Source organism: Trichechus manatus, unplaced genomic scaffold (genome assembly GCF_000243295.1).
Source record: "Trichechus manatus latirostris isolate Lorelei unplaced genomic scaffold, TriManLat1.0 scaffold00024, whole genome shotgun sequence".
NCBI classification, from domain to species: domain Eukaryota; kingdom Metazoa; phylum Chordata; class Mammalia; order Sirenia; family Trichechidae; genus Trichechus; species Trichechus manatus.
In genome coordinates this window covers 22101733-22118849 of record NW_004443960.1, presented here as the reverse complement: position 1 = coordinate 22118849, position 17117 = coordinate 22101733, and the positions used below count along the sequence as shown (strand labels likewise).

Genomic DNA, 17117 nt, shown 5'->3' with positions numbered 1-17117 from the left:
CTGAGCACCTACTGTGCACCAACACCGTGCAAGGAGTTTTCTTTTATGTTGCCTCATTTAATGCTCTCAAAACCTCTGTTAAATGAGTATTGTTATTCCATTTTTAGAGATACACAGAAGCTGAGATGCAAGGTAACTTGCTCAAGATGGTACAACTAGGAAGCGGAAGGGTCAAGATTTGCAAAGGGTTTCTCAGTCAGCAGTCTCCCACTCTCTTTCTTTTTCTTTTCTTTTGCAGGTTGAATCTTGTCCTTATTTATTTATTGTGGTAAGTATATATGTAACATAGTATTTGTATATATGTAACATAATATTTGTACATATGTAACATAATAATTGTGAGGATGGCGCAGGACCGGGCAGAGTTTCGTTCTGTTGTACATACAGTTGCTGTAAGTCGGAAATGACTTGACAGCACCAACATTTGCCACATCAATGTTCTTCACACGTACAATTCAATGGCATCAATTGTGGTCATCAAGCTCCTCACTTTTAAAATTCCTATTGCAGGAGATGCAAACTCAAATGCCAAAAAGAGAGTGGCATGAAACTTGGTAGTGCCAGCGTCAGTAACAGGGATAATACAACAGCCCAAGGGTTTTTTAACAGAGTGCTAGGCCCATACTAAGTGCTTCATGTTTCTTAACTCATTTAATCCCCAAAGAACCCCATGAGGTACTATTATGATTATCCCAATCTACAGATGAGGTTGAACCACTTGCCCACAGTCACAGGGCTAATAGTGCCAGGGCCAGGATTTGAACCCAGATGGAACTGGGCCAGAATGGGAGTTTTGTACACTGGAGAGGGCGTGCCCCACCGAAAGGGGACAGTGGCTTCCATTCTAGCTGACTGTTGCTTTGCAGGAACGACAGACCAGTGTGGCGAGACCTGATTGCTCAAGAGAAGTGAGAAAGCTGAATGTTTATGAGTGATCTCCTGACCTTTAAGAGTTGGCAATTATTAAACAAATTAAAAGTTCAGTGTGCACCCTCCACTGACCTCCCAATAAACTATCTACAGGGGCCTGCACTGGCCCTAGTCTGTGCCCTGTTTCTTCTCCGAGCCTTCTGTAAGCTCTTAATGAACCCCTAAGTCCCCACGCTCTATTCTTCACTTACCTTCTCCCTGCTTCACAACCTCAAAAAAAATATTTTCAACCAACTCACTTTCAGATGTTTAGGGACTGAGGTTAACTCAGCATGTGGCTTCCCCAAGGATATTTATTTGCATCTTAACCCATGTCGCTGGAACATAAAGCTCAGGAGATTCACTAATAGTGGGGATTTAAGCAATGTAACCAAGGGTTTGCAGACTGTGAGATTGGCCCAGCTATTACAAACTGCAACTAGGAGGCCGCTGTTTCCAGCTTTCCTTCACCAAAGCCAGCTCATACAGCAGGTGATCGGGGTCAAGAAGAGCTAGGCTGGGTAGTTGTGGCTATAGGAAATCTGCAAACAACTCTAGGATCTAGGACCGGCAGCCTTAGTTTAATCAGACACACAGGTAGGAACATATCATTAAAGCGCAGGGCTCGCCTGCACCACTGATTGGTGAGAGAGTGAATTTATAAAAGCATCATCCCTGGACCATATCCTCGGGGTACAACATAGCGTTGCTCTTACACCTTCACAGAGTCTTAACAATCTTCATGTCACTATATAACCCACTGCCGTTGAGCCGATTCCGACTCATAGCGACCCTATAGGACAGAGTAGAACTGCCCCATAGGGTTTCCAAGGCTGTGATCTTTATGGAAGCAGACTGCCACATCTTTCTTCCGCAGAGCAGCTGGTGCGTTTGACCCACTGACCTTTCAGTTAGTAGCTGAGAGCTTAACCATTGTGCCACTAGGGCTCTTTAAAATCACCTAGAATGGTTAAAAAACAGTGTCCTGAACTCCACCCCAGGCACACTGAATCAAAATCGTCAACCAGGCTTGAGAATCATGGGTATGCTGCGTGCCATCAAGTCGATTCTGACTCAGTGGCAACCCTGTAGGACAGAAGAGAACTGCCCCATAGGGTTTCCAAGGTTGTAATCTTTAACGAAGCAGATTGCCACATCTTTCTCCTGAGGAGCAGCTAGTGGATTCCAACGGCTGACCTTTAGGTTCACAGTCGAGTGCTTAACCACTGTGCCACCAGGGCTCCTTATGTCACTATATAATCTTTACAAATTGTTGAAAAGTTATCACATTCAGAGGATATTTTCAAAGGCAGTGGTTTCAAGTCACATGGGGACTTTTTCAAAATACAGAAGCCCAGGCTTAATATAGGAGGGGAGGCTGAGGTATGTGTGTTCTGCTAAAGCATGTCAGGTGGCCCTGATGGCACCCACGTCAGGCCCATTGATCTCAGGGTCTCACGAGGTCAGGGTGAGCATATCCTGGACAGACACCAAATGCATAACAAGCAACTTTTATCCCAAAACGCACGCCTTCCTTTTTTAACAGTTTCCATTTGCATAAACTGCACATATATAAATGTGCAAACACTTCCAGGTATTTGGGGGGAGGCATGGGGGCCGGGGACACTGAATTTGGTCAGCTCTTCTAGAGAATCCATTAAACTCAATACTGTCTGATAGTTTCTTAGAATGAAAGTTGCACACTCCTAGTGGTTAAGAGCTAGGCTGCTAACCAAAACGTCAGCAGTTCGAATCCACCAGCCGCTCCTTGGAAACCCTCTGAGGAAGTTCTACTCTGTCCTATAGGGTCGCTATGAGTCGGAATCGACTCAATGGCAATGGGTAGGTAGCACAAATAGTTTTGGGCTCAGCTGCTAACCGAAAAGTTGGAAGGTTGAGTCCACCCAGAGACTTGGAAGAAAGGCCTGGCAATCTACTTCTGAAAAATCAGCCATTGGAAATTCTATGAAGCACACAGTTCTGCTCCCACACATATGAGATCATCATGCATGGGAGTCAATTTGATGGCAATTGGTTTAGTATTAACTGAAACACATATTCAGCAGAGCGCAACAGGGTAGACCAACTTGTGCCACAGACCTCTCACTCCTTCCCATGAGTTCCAGCTCTTCGGCAAAGTCTCTGTGCTTCCTACCTCATTCGTACATCAAGCATTCCCCTGGGTGGGGCTAGAGGCCAGAGCCCACCAGCAGCAAGATGCTGTTGCAGGCAGGCCTCCATGGTGCTTTTGTACAAATTAGAAAAAAGCTCCCTTTCCTCTGGGAGTAGCAGCTCTGTGCCAGAGCTAGTGTCTTGGCAAGTAGAGTGAGTGATGGAGTTCAGTATCTATTCACCACTGACCGGGCATCCTTGTGCAGGACACAACCTATACTCCTGTACCTGGTGGCCCTGGCCCCTAGCTTTAACGGGCATACTCACCCCTTTGCAGATGGCCACGGCTTCCTTGGACATGGACTTTGGATAAGCCACGTTGTGTTCCATGATAGATTGGAAGAGTTCATCCTCATCTTCCCCTTCAAAAGGTGCCTGTAGGACAGAGGACAGAGTAGCACAAGAAGGATCTCTGCCTCAACTCCCCAACTGCCCCAAGCCAGGAGGCTCTCCCTGGGGCCTACAGTGAGGACATATCCCAGGCTTTCAGGGAGAGAATAAGGAAAAACGGTCAATAGGCCAGGGAAGCCACAAGTCCTGAAAGTCACAGAGGCTCTGATTTATGAGCTGATTATCAAGCTGAAGCTTTCTTCTAAAGAAACTATGTGGACGGGGTGGGGGGAGGGTTGTGGGATTAGAAAGGATAGGGAAGGGGGGCTTTTCTTACAAAATCACTTAAAACTCAATTACCTGCCCAGCCAACATTTCATACAGCAGGACTCCAAATGCCCACCAATCCACAGACTTCCCATAGGGCTGATAGGCAATTATCTGGAAAAACAGAAGGCATTCCATCAGGGTGGTGCGCAAGCTCGTGTTACAGCTAGAGACCAACGCACACTTTACAGTCCGAGCGGAGCTTCAGTCAGGGTGGGGTGGTGGCAGGGTGAGGGACAGCTCTTCGTCTGTCACCTGCCTATTGGGGACAATTACAGTGGCTGTCACAGACCCAGAGGCAGGCCAGTGGCTAGAAGAGTGAACATCGAGCCTATTGCCCACCTGAGCTGTTTCTTCACCTTAATTCGTCAGGGAATGATGAACATCCTTTACAGAGCACCTGCCGCAGGGGCCAACACCTGTGCAAGTCATATTGCCTTTTCAAAGCACTTAGTATAATGTTTTGGTTTTTTTTGGTAAAAATATAGGTAAGACAACACTTGACAATTCAACATTTTTTGCTTGTACAAGTCAATGAAACCAATTACATCCATCATGTTGTACAACCATCACCAATATCCATTGCCATATTTTCCATCCCCGTAAACAGAAAATGTTAGCTACACAAAGATGCCCCTCTTTCCCCTTCCCTCCCATCCCTGGTAACCACTGTTAACCTCTTAATGTCTACATGATGTGTTATTTTTTTACATTTGAGTACAATGAGAATGGTATTTATTTTTTTAATTTTATTTTTGGTGAAAATATACACAGCAACACCCACTCCAGCTCCACAGTTTCTAGACATAATGGTCAGTGATGCTAGTTACATTCTTCACACTGTGTCAACATTCTTGTTATTTCTGTTCTAGTTGTTTCACTTCTATTTACTTAATCTCCCTTCCCCCCAACCTTCTCATCTATGCTTTAAAATATCTGTTGACACTTTGGTCTCATATAATTTTTTTTAAAGAAATGCAATACTCAAGAGTGACAATCTTCACTCTTTGGGCTGAACTGTTACTTAGTTTAAAGGTGACTTTAGAGGATAGATTCAATTCAAGATTTGAAGAGCACCTCAGGGCCAGAGTCTCAGGTTCTCCTTCAGACTCAATAGGTCAAGTCTGGATTCTTTAAGAATTTGAAGTTCTGTTCCACATTTTTCTCCCTTTTTATCAGGATTCATCTACTGTGTTACTGATAGAGTATTCAGTAGCGGTAGCTGGGCACCATCTAGTTCTGGTCTCAAGGTGGAGGAGGCAGTGGTTCATGTAGACAATTAGTCCTGTAGTCCAGTTCCTTCTCTGATTCTTGGATTTCCTTCTTTCTCTTTTGCAAGAAAGACCAATAGTTGTATCTTAGATGGCCACTCATAAGCTTTTAAGGCCTCAGACACCATACGGGGAGGTAGAATATAAACTTTAAGACATGTATTATGCCAATTGACTGGATTATCCCACAAGACCACAGCCCTAAGCCCCCAAATCAAGACAACTAATCCCATAAGGTGATTTGTTATGTCTAATTAGTATTAGCATCCATAGCACCTCTCCCCTTTTTTTGATTGTTATTGTTGCAAAACCATGCACAACCTAGCATTTGCCCATTCATTCCTTTTCCCTATGTACAGCTTATAGACACCAGCTACCTTGGTCATGCTATGCAAATTTCACTCATATTTGGTGCCACCTTTCCCCTCTCTATAAACAAAAAGTGATTACTACCTAGGGAGTACTTCTCCCTCTGCCACCCCACCCCTACCCCATCCCCACCCCAATAAACACTAATGAAGATTAGTTTCTTATTATTTATTCATGTCACTTCATAAAAGTGACAACATATGATTTTTATTTTTTTGTGATTGACTTATTTTGCTCAACATCATGTCCTCCAGGTTCATCCAGGTTGTCAGATGTTTCAAGAACTCATTTTCTTTATTGCTAAGTAGTATTCTGTTGTATGTAGGTACCACATTTTACTTACCCATTCATCCACTGATGGACACTTAGGTTGTTTCCATCTTTTTGCTATTGTGAACAGTGCTGCAATGAACATAGGTGTGCATATGCCTGTTTGTGTCACTTCTGTTAGATCCCTAGGATATATACCTAGGAGTGGAAGTGCTGGGTCATGTGGCAGCTCTGCGTCTACTCTTTTGAGGAACTGCCAGACTGTTTTCCACAATGGCTGTCCCATTTTGCATTCCAACTGGCAATAGGTAAGGGTTCCAATTTCTCCACATCCTCTCCAACACTTGTTATTTTCCGTGTTTTTTGTTTGTTTTTAATCTTAGCCATCCTTGGTCTCTCATTGTGATTTTGACTTGTATTTCTCTGATGGCTAATGACGTTGAGCATCTTCTCATGTGTCTGTTGACCATTTGAATATCCTCTTTGGTGAAGTGTCTGTTCCTGTCCTTTGCCCAGTTTTTGATTAGGTTGTCTTTTTGTTGTTGTGCATATGGTACTTTTAAGAAGAATAATTCTTTTTCTCTCATTATAAAAATAACACTTATTACTAATTTACTATTATTTAGAAAATACAGATAAGCTAAGAGAATAAAATAATTCTTTATCAAGAGAAAAATTACGATTAATATTTGGTCTATTTACTTCCACACATTTTTTCTATGAATGCATCTTAAGCTCTGTGTGTGTGTTAAATAGGCATAAATATTTTGCTAATATGGACTCTTAGTTCAGTGTTTTATTCACCTGTTTTCATGCTAATAGTTGTACATCCACATAATCCATTTTTACCTCTGTATAACGTTCTGCTGAATGGGTATACCAAAATCTATTGTATCAGTTCACAGTTGGTGAGGTTTCTACTGATGCTGCAATAGTTATCCTTTTAATGAGATAACTGGACACCCAATTATTTCCTTGTGATAAATTCCTAAAGGTAGAACTTGTGGATCAAATGGGACATACAGTTTTGAATTTTTGGATACATATTAGCAAATTGCCAGAGTAGGATGAAGTCTAGAGTAGCTGTGTGATAGTCCATCTCTCAGTATGTGTGGTCGTTGGTAGGTGTCATCGAGTTGATGCCAACTCTTCACAACCCCACAGAACAGAGCAGAACTGCCCCATACGGTTTCCAAGTAACGGCTGGTGGATTTGAACTACCAGCCTTTTGGTTAGCAGCCGAGCTCTATAACCACTATGCCATCAGGGCTCCTTTCAGTATGTAAGGGCATAAAACTAATTGTATCAAAGGGGTTAAGAGATGTTATAGCAAAGGTTAACAGCTGAGGTTTGAAGGTGAGACAGTCGAGATTTTGAATCCTGATTCTACAATTTACCAGCTGTGTGACCTTGGGGAAGTTACTTAATTTCTTTAAGCCTTACTTTCTGCCTATATAAAATGAAGCTAATATTGTCTATTTCCTGGAGGTTTGTGAGGATGAGATACTACACGTCTCTCGCACATTATGCCCTCAAAATGCTAGTTATCACTAGAATGTTCTCTAATTCAATTATCTGTGATGTTTTACACAGTAAAGGTATTTCAGGAAATTTGGCTGTAGAGCATCTGTTTATTGAACTCCATCTCCCACCTCGACTCCCATGAAAATCAGAAATGTACTCTGAGGAGAATTAACTACAAGAGACCAAAGGGAAATCTTTCTGTGAGAACACTTCTCATTGAAAGTGTTTTCACACGTTTAAAGTACTTCATGTCTTATTTGATCCTCATGACAACCCAACAAGACAATCCTTTCACAAAGGAAAACAGAACCTGAGGAGGTGAAAGGAGTCACCAGAGGTGATGGGGTTAGTTAACGGCACAGCTGGGATGAACACCTGACCTGTAGCTCGTTCCTGCCGTCCCCAGCGAGCAAGGAGGATGAAATTTCACCACTAACACAGCTCAGGCCCTCATCATGCTTTATCAGCATCACAATCAACTGAGAACGTTAGAAAACCACAGATACTGAGCCCCACTGTGTAGAGACTCTGATTCAATTGATCTGGAGTGAGGCTGGGCATCCTATATTTTTAAAGCTCCCCAGGGGACTCTATAAAGTTCAGCTAGGGTCGAGAACCAGAGATTATTGAACTCACAGCACATCAAACAACTGTGTCACCAATTGTGTCTGATTTCTAATTAATTAAACAAAATTATAATAGAACCAAGTATGTTACATAGGGAAAATTCCATTGGGTCCCAATAAGAGGCTAATTTTTAAATGGGTTACTTTTTAATAACTCAAGTAATACACAGATACATTTACCTTGTAAACAATCTAAACAGTACAGATTGAGCTAAATTTCCCATTTCCATGCCCTCATCCTCAGAGGTACCTGATACTATAAAATCAGTCTATTACCTTCCCAATTTTCTATGTTTTACATGTATACATATAAACTCATAGAAAATATACAGTAGTGTTTTGTGGATTTTTTTCCATAAATGGCATCATATTGTATTTATCACTCTGCACATTGATTTTTTTCTCTCAGCAATATGTCTTGAAGATCCTTCCGGATCTATATGTATATTTAACTTACTTTTTTGAATTGATGCCTAGTAGAGGTCCATACTGTAAATACATCATAGTCTATTGCCCACTGCCTTATGGATGAGCACTGTTTCAAGTCAGTAATACAGGTACACCCTGATTTTTGTAAGGCTGCATAGTATTTCTTAACATGGATGTAGCATATTTTAGCTAATCATTCCTTTACTGATTGTCATTGATATTACTGTCTATTTCTCATTGTTAAAAAATAGTGTTGCAGTGAAATACTTTGAACATATATCCTTCCACCCTCGTGTGTGTGTGTGCGTGTGTGTTTGCAAACTAGGGACCTAGAAGATGAGCTGCTTTGGTAAAAGAGTACACCGGTTTTAAATTATGTACCAAGTCATTTCATTACCTGGGGACTTGCATAACCATTGCGACAAATTGAGAGACTAACAGTCAAGAAAAGAGAAATTCTAGGATGTCCATTTCCAAGACTCTGCCACAACCTCAGTTTCTTTCCCAACAAAAAAATCCAGTAACAGATTGCAGAATTCCACCTTTCCAAGCATCAATTCAGAGAAAAAATAAAGCTATCATCTGGCACAACTTACTGTGCCACGATATGTTGGGGAAATCCATTCTGCAACTGACCATTTCCTTTGGGAAGAGACAGAAGGTACTATAATTAAATCTTTATCACAGAAAAAAAAAAATTCTGAATCTTTCAGAATTCATCACAGCTCCTACATACTTATCAGTACACAGATCCTATGTCAGCCTAGGGGATTTCTCTCTCTCTCTCCTCTTCTCCCCACTTAACAAACATTTCAATATCATAATCAGGAGGAGGTATCATATGGCCATGAGCCACAGTATCTTGACAAAAGAATTTTACTGATGTGTGGTGGATGGTTCTTTTGAGTTTTATTTAAATTTTCTCCCAAACCTTGATGTATTTTGGGCCAGAGCTTCTGGATGTGTGCTAAGTCAATTTGCATGTGTGATCTCAAAGGAATGATTTTCGAGTACAGGCTAAGGACCAGCCTGGGGTTTGCTTGCCAGGCACCACCCTCTACCTTTCCCAGCTCGAACACAGCCATCTAGAAAGACATCAGCACAGCATGGACATGTGTTAGGGGCCCATCAGCTCTCACCTCAGGGGCGATGTAGTCTGGAGTGCCACAGAACGTCTTAGTTGTCACCCCGTCCCAGATGTTTTCCTTACACATGCCAAAATCAGCAATCTTGATGTGGCCCTCACAATCCAGCATCACATTGTCAAGTTTCAGGTCACTGCGGCAGACATAAGTATTAGGGATTTCATTAAATGCTTAAATGATTTAATTAAAGTCAACCAACAGCCACTCATTATGTGCAAAGCACTGTACTGGGTGTTGTGGGGGCAGACACACGCACACAAAGAAACCCTACTGTCATGGAGTCAACTCTGACTCGTGGAGACCCCACGTGCGTCAGAGTAGAACTGTGCTCCATAGGGTTTTCAGTGGCTGATTTTTCAGAAGTAGATCACCAGCCTTTCTTTTGAGGTGCCTCTGAGTGGACTCGAACATTCAATCTTTTGGTTAGCAGCTGAATGTTAACTATTTGACCACCCAGGGACTCTATGCTGACACAAAGGTGACTATAAACCAGCCCTTGCATTCCAACAGCTTACAAACTGGCAGGGAGATAAAACAAGGGGCCAAAAACCTCTCTTTTCTTTTTCTGTAAACTATGCCAAGCATCTCAGAGGACATGCTGAGATAGCATCTCTGAGAAGAGAGAGATCCATACAAAGTTAAACAAAGGGCAGAGTGTCTATAGAGGCTTCTTGTATCCACAATTCCAAGAGCTGACCTTTGCAACGTAAGGACTCCTTATATTTGGTAAGAATATATAGTTTTCACAAAATTATTTTCTTTCGGAATATGTCTGAAGATCATGAAGGAAAAAAATGATTGGGAGAAACTTATTTAATTCCAAGAGCTCCAAGCTCTCCTAGGCCAGTTCCTTAGAACTGAACATGAACCAGGAGCTTTCATTTTTTCTTTCAATCAAAAAAATATTTGTTGTGCATCTACTATGTGACAGGCACAATGTATGGAGCTAAGTGCAGGTATGCGTTGCTTGACATCCCTTCAGGCAACTCCCACCACATATACATAAGTGGTTCCATAAGGTTATCTCGACTGGAGAACCCACATAGGAGACTAGTGGATGTACTTTGCTAAGTGGGGAGATCTGATCTGTCTCTCACTAGCTCTCCAGGTCCTAAGACCACCCCAAGCCTGGGGCGGCAGGGGGAGAGGGTCCCAGCACCCATCTGGAGCTGCCTGCCTCACCACGCTCACCGCAGGCAGGAACTGGGCAGACTACACTGGAGCTCCTGAGGGGGGTGCCCCGCTGAGGCCGCTACCCCATTCAGCCAAGGCATCACCTGTGGTGGTGGCTGGTGGTGGCTGCCCATTGGTCTAGGCTGGGACAGGTGGGGCTGGAAGAGTTTAAAGCCCACTAGGGGAGACAGGAAGGCAGGCAGGGAGGAAGGAAGGGAACAGAGTCGATGGCACAGCGGGGCCAGGAGGCAGCCGGACTGTGACTGCGCACCCTGGCGGGCAGGTGGGGGCCAGGCACGGCTCTCAGAGACTGAGTGGGGAGCACGCAGGACCAGCGGCAGACCCAAAGTTTTTGTGCAGTCCCTTGGGACAGTGGTGAAACAGCACGGGTCCCAGGCCAACCAGTGACCATCCTGCACATCTCTCTCCTGTATATAATATGGTGTTCGCACAACGTTCAAATCACATCGTCCTATTTATTTCACAGAACCTATCCTGGATGTTAAGCAACATACACCTGTATATAGCTGTGAACAAGATAAGCAACCATCCTGTTCTTATTCAGACCAAATTCTAGTGCGGGGAAGAAGACAATTAGCAAGCATTCAAATTATCTATAAGCATGAATGTTATAGATTCTGATAAGTGGCATGAAGAAAATAAAGAGGATGTTGAAACCGACAGTAGTGGGGGAGGTCAGCTGAAACAGGGTGTCAGGGAAGACCTCTCTAAGGAGCTGACAGTTGAGCTTTAAGCTCAAGGACATATACTGCGCACTCACTGTTTTATTTCCATCTGTGTCGGTCAGGAGGGTGTGATATTTGGGGGAATTGTTGAACATCCCCACTGTATCAAATCACTCCAGTATCAACACACTTCCTCCTTCCTGAACACACACGTCACTGTCAACACTTAGTGTTTCAGTACCAGTGAGTAGGGATGATCCACAGGCCAGACTTCCTCAGGGAGTTCCACTTCCAGAGATGTAAGGGGATCTACTGTTCAGTGCAGACCTTTCCGTTAAATCATCTTGATTGGGTGGTGGACATTTGTGGTTTGTGTCTCCTCTAGCATCTTGTGAGGACAGCATCTTAATATTTCTTTGAAGAAATACTCTGCCCCCGTTCTTAAGCCATGAGTGGTGCTGACCCCAGATCCTGGCTCCAGGAATTTAGGGGTCATGTCGTTTGGAAGATAATGTGTACCATTCAACACCAGAATCACGTCAGCATGAAAGATGCTCTCTGTGAAAGTCAGCAGGGGAACTGAAGGATTAGAGGACTCACATGTTCTGTCTCATGCTCACATGGTGATACATGTTCATTGAGGACAAGCCTGGGTAGAATGGCCACACTATTTTAAATTTGCATTATTATTATTCTGTTTCTCTGCCCTCACTAGGATCTCCCATGTGCCAAGAAAAACCACACCTCTTCCTGACCTTCATCCCTGCATTACCAAGGGGTAAATGGGGAGTGTGGAGACTCTGTGTGTTCAGGATGAGATTTTCCCCCTCCACACTAGATTTCATAGCACCAATCCAAGGAGAGAAGAAAGCCCCAGGCCTCTGCAGGCTTCTGGCAAGGCCCCACCTTCCACTTACTGGTTCCAACAGCACTCACAGCCTTACCTCCATTATCTGCCTTGAGACTACCAGGGCTAATCTCTTTATGCCTTTTAGTCTCTGTACTGGGTTGAATCCAAAAAAAAAACAAAAACAAAAAAAAAAACCATTGCCATCAAGTCAATTCTGACTCATAGTGACCCTATAAGACAGAATAGAACTGCCCCATAGGGTTTTCAAGGCTGTAAATCTTTATGGAAGCAGGCTGCCACATCTTTCTTCCAAGGAATAGCTGGTGTGTTTGAACCGCCGACCTTTCGGTTAGTAGCCAAGCACTTAACCACTGCACTACCAGGGCTTCTTACTGGATTGAATAGTGTCCCCTAAAACTCATGTCCACTAGGAACCTCAGAATGTGACGTTCAGAATGTGACGTTATTTGGAAATAAGGTCTTTGCAGGTATAATTAATGAAGATGAGGTCATACCAGACTAAGGTGGGCCCTGAATCCAATATGACTGGTTTCCTTATACGAGGAGTACAGGACACACAGAGACTCAGACACACAGGGAAGAAGGCCATATGAAGACAGAGGCAGAGACTGGAGTGATGCAGCTACAAGCCAAGGGATGTCAAGGATGCCAGAAGCCACCAGAAGCAAGGAAGACTTCTTCCCCAGAGCCTTCAGAGGGAGGACGGCCCTGCCTACACCTTGATTTTGAACCTCTAGCCTCCAGAACTATGAGAGAATAAATTTCTGTTGTTTTAAGCCACCAGCGTTTGGCACTTTGTTACAGCAGCCCTGGGAAACAAATACAGTCCCATATCCGTCAGTTGCAGCAAGAGACCCAAGGCTCCCAGCTCCTCCTTAGCTAATCCTAGACCCTAATCCTCAAGCTCTCTACAGAATGGGAGGAACCCACCACCCCCAGCATTTAATAGCCCATTCACCTGCTTGATTTTCCTTCTCCATAGCACCTGCCACCACTTGAGGTTCTGTATATTTTCATGATTTACTCATCTGTCTCCTGCCTCTAGAATGTACGCTCCACAAGGGCAGGGGTTTTGTCTGTTTTGTTCACTGCTGTATCCCCACCACTTAGAATAGAGCCTCACACATAGCTGTTATTGTTCTTAGTTGCTGTCTAGTCAGCTCCTACTCATGGCGACCTTATGTCTAACAGAACAAAATGCTGTCCCGTCCTGCACCATCTCCACGATGCTGAAGTCCACTGCTGTGGCTATTGCGTCCGTTCTTCTCCTTGAAGGTTTCCCTCATTTTCGCCGACCCTCTACTTCACCAACCATGAGTCACATCATAACATGATATGTACATGGAGCACACAGTAGGCACTTGATAAATAGTTGTCAAATGAATGAATAAAATGGGTTTTTGTGGCTCTTTATGGTCTTTGAAATAGAACCTTGTCGCCACCAAGTGGGGTTTGGAAGCCCCATGACCCTGCCAGTCTCTCTTGCATAACAAACAAGTCCAAACCTGAGCGGACTATGCCATTTGCATCTATGTAGTGTGAAAAGGATTGTACACTCTGGCCTCGCTGACAAATAGCAGCCTCGGGCTCCACAGCCGGCCTTGCATGGAACATGAAATGGTATGACTCAGACAGCTATGATCATACACTTGCTCCTCCAAAAATGGACAAATGCCAGCTCCCAAACTTAATCCTGTCCTTCAGGCAAGCGACTCAGAGATCCGTTTGCAAGTTGTAGTTACATAGCAAAAAAGAAAAAAAAAAAAATGTTTTGTAATAATATGATCCATCACACTTTGTCAGCCAAGATCCTTTGCTTGACCCTCACGTGTGGGGTCCCTGGGCAAGAAACAGAGGTACTGGGGCCCCAGTGGTGAGCCTCTTTCTCTTAGAGCAAACGGTCTCATGTTTGAGCATTATGAACCATCACTGGTGGCGGAGTCCACAGAGATTTTTCTACCGACATACAGAGCTGCCCAAACTTTGCCAGGGCAGTGGGCGACACTGCCTGGCAGAACACATGCCCAAGTTAGTACTGGAGGATTCCTCCCCCACCGTGGATTCTATTTTAAACGTGGTTAAAGAAAGAGGCAGGGAACGAGGAGATGGAAAGCACAGCAGTGCTCACTTACCGGTAAATGATGCCCTTGCTCTGTAAGAAGAACAGGCCAATGGCGATCTCTGCAGCGTAGAATCTGAAAATTTTTTTAAGAAAAAGTGACAGAGAAAATTCAAGGACACCGTTTGCATGGCAAGTCTCAGAATTCAACACAATTTTGAAGAAGGCATAGGGCATTGAAGTCCCACCAGGGATGGTCAGCCATATATCTCATAAAACGCTGAGTAGATGGATGGATTCGGGTTGTTTTAAGAGCTACAAGGTTGTCTTAAAGACCAACTGGGGATGGGCGGAGATTCGGCAATTGCACATGGGGAAGGGGGCCATGGGATAAGAGGAACTGGATGGAAAATTATGGTTCAATAACAATAACCACTAACATCTGTTGAAGGTTTACCATCTACCTAGCATTATTTTTGGCATTCTCTGGTTTAGTCTTCATAACAATCCTATAAGGTAGATCCAATTATTATCCCCCTATTCCTCAAATGAGGAAACTGAGGCTTAGTGAGATAAAATAACTTGGCCTCTGGACACCCTGCTAACTCAGAACTGAAGCCACTCCCAAAGTTCACCTTTCAGCCAAAGACTGGACAGGCCTATAAAACAAATAATAACACACGTGAGGAACATGTGTCTTTGTTCAACCAAATATATGAGACCACATGGGCAACACTTGCCCAAAAGCAAAGACGAGAAGGCAGGAAGGGACAGGAAGATTGGACAAATAGATAAGGAGAACCCAGGGTAGAAAGGGAAAGGGGGAGCCTGCTGACACATTGTGGGGATTGCAACCAATGTCACAAAACAAGTGGTGTGTAAATTTTTGAATGAGAAACTAATTTGGGCTGTAAACTTTCACCTAAAACACAATAAAATTAAAAAACAAATAAAAATAACTTGGCCAAGTTATGGAGCCCTGGTGGCGCAGTGGTTAAGAGCTCAGCTGCTAACCAAAAGGTCAGCAATTTGAATCCACCAGCCACTCCTTGGAAATCCTATCCGGCAGCTCTACTCTATCCTATAGGGTCACCATAAGTCAAAATCGACTCGACAGCAACGGGTGTTTTTTTTTTTTTTTTTTTTTGGTGGGCAAGTTATAAAGCTAATGAATGGTACAGCTAGGACAGAATCTATGTAAAGTGTAAGCTCATAATGAAGATCCAGAAAGAAAGAGGTTAAGAGAAACAGGAAGCCCAGTTATACCACAAAGGTGGAGCAAGGCTTTAGGGAACTATGCCAAGTGTCCTGATCATATGTCTTGTGTGATAATAGAATTAAGGCCTGTGGTCAATCAGACGTTAGAAGTAAAAGAAGAGCCAGGCCTGTGGTCTCATTGGAATTGTGCTGAGTTATACTAATGGCTTGATCAGAAACACAACAATGCTAACCTTGCCAGAAGCTAGTGCTCACAACCTCCATGGGTGGGAGAAAAGAGAGGGCAAGGGCTGAGCTGAACAGGAACCAGCAAGCCTCCGTGATGAAGGACTGGGGTCCTACATGATCCCTGGTGGCTTTCTGGACAGGCAGTAAGATCTTAGCAGACTCCCTAGGAGAGGTTATTGTTGTTAATTCCTACGACTTGCCATGTTCCTATCTGCCAACGGGGCTCTAAGCAGGGGAGTAACTAGGGGAAGTAAACTGATGAGATGTATGTTCTAAAAAGAGGAGATACTGGCTGCTCTGTGGACTGAAGGGGGAAGGCAAAGAGTGGATTCAGTGGGGGAAACACATTTTCAAAGATCCAGAATCAGTCTACATCCCAGACTCACAAATCACAGCCGTGGTATATCGTGGCCCTTCATCTCCCTGGAGTGAAGGCACTGGAGAGGGAGCGTGCTGTTGGATAGAGAACGTGGGCGGAAGAGATTTGGTCAGAATTCTGCATCTGCCTCCCACTAGCTCTGTGATCTTGAGCAAATTCCCAAAACTCCTGGGCCTCAGTTTCCTCGTTTGTAAAGTGGAGATGAAAACACCTACCTCCCAGGATTGTTCTCAGGATTAAATGAGAACACATTTGTTAAGCACTTAGGGTTTGGGACCTAGTAAACAACAACAACAAAAAAAAACCAAACCCATTGCCATCTAGTCAATTCTGATTCATGGCTACCCTATAGGACAGAGAAGACTGCCCCATAAGGTTTCCAAGGGTGGCTGGTGGATTCGAACTGTCGACATTTTGGTTAGCAGCTGTTATGGATTGAATTGTGCCCCCCCAAAATGTGTGTATCAATTTGGCTGGGCCATGATTCCCAGTATTGTGTGACTGTCCACCATTTTGTCATCTGATGTGATTTTCCTATGTGTTGTAAATCCTGCCTCTTCGATGTTAATGAAGGGGGATGGGTGGAAGTCGTGTTGATGAGGCAGGACTCAATCTACAGGATTGGATTGTGTCTTGAGCCAGTTTCATTTGGGATATAAAAGAGAGAGGTGAGTGGAGAAACAGGGGGACCTCATACCACCAAGAAAGAAGCACTGGGAGCATAGTACATCCTTTGGACCCAGGGTCCCTGCACTGAGAAGCTCCTCAACCAGGGAAAATTGATGAGAAGGACCCTCCCCCAGAGCCTACAGAGCTCACGCCCTGAATTTGGACTTCTAGCCTACAGACTGTGAGAAAATAAATTTCTCTTTGTTAAAGCCATTCACCTGCGGTATTTTTGTTATAGCAGCACTAGATAACCAAGACAGCAGCCATAGCTCTTAATCACTGCGTCACCAGGGCTTCTGGGACCTAGTAGGTTCTCAATAAATATGGCAAATGAACAAACACAATCTACAATGACATTCCCCAAGGAAGCTATAGGGGCTTCCTTAAGAGTCAGGGGTAAGAATTGGAGATAATGAAATAGCTGTAATTTGAGAGGATCAAGTTCTTTGTTGGTGGCAGGAA

The 17117-nt window shown here is 43.8% G+C and overlaps 1 protein-coding gene across 3 annotated transcripts in view; it reads right to left on the bottom strand.

Annotated features, from left to right (window-relative positions):
- PRKCB (protein kinase C beta) overlaps positions 1 to 17117 on the bottom strand; it is a 396410-nt gene that overhangs the window by 41864 nt on the left and 337429 nt on the right. For all 3 annotated transcript variants that reach the window (XM_004373342.2, XM_004373341.3, XM_023728531.1), the window contains 4 exons: positions 14235 to 14297; positions 9367 to 9505; positions 3772 to 3852; positions 3349 to 3456 (listed from right to left, as the gene is read on the bottom strand). In XM_004373342.2, the coding sequence (XP_004373399.1) occupies positions 3349 to 3456; positions 3772 to 3852; positions 9367 to 9505; positions 14235 to 14297 (391 nt within the window). The remainder of the gene's footprint in view (positions 1 to 3348; positions 3457 to 3771; positions 3853 to 9366; positions 9506 to 14234; positions 14298 to 17117) is intronic.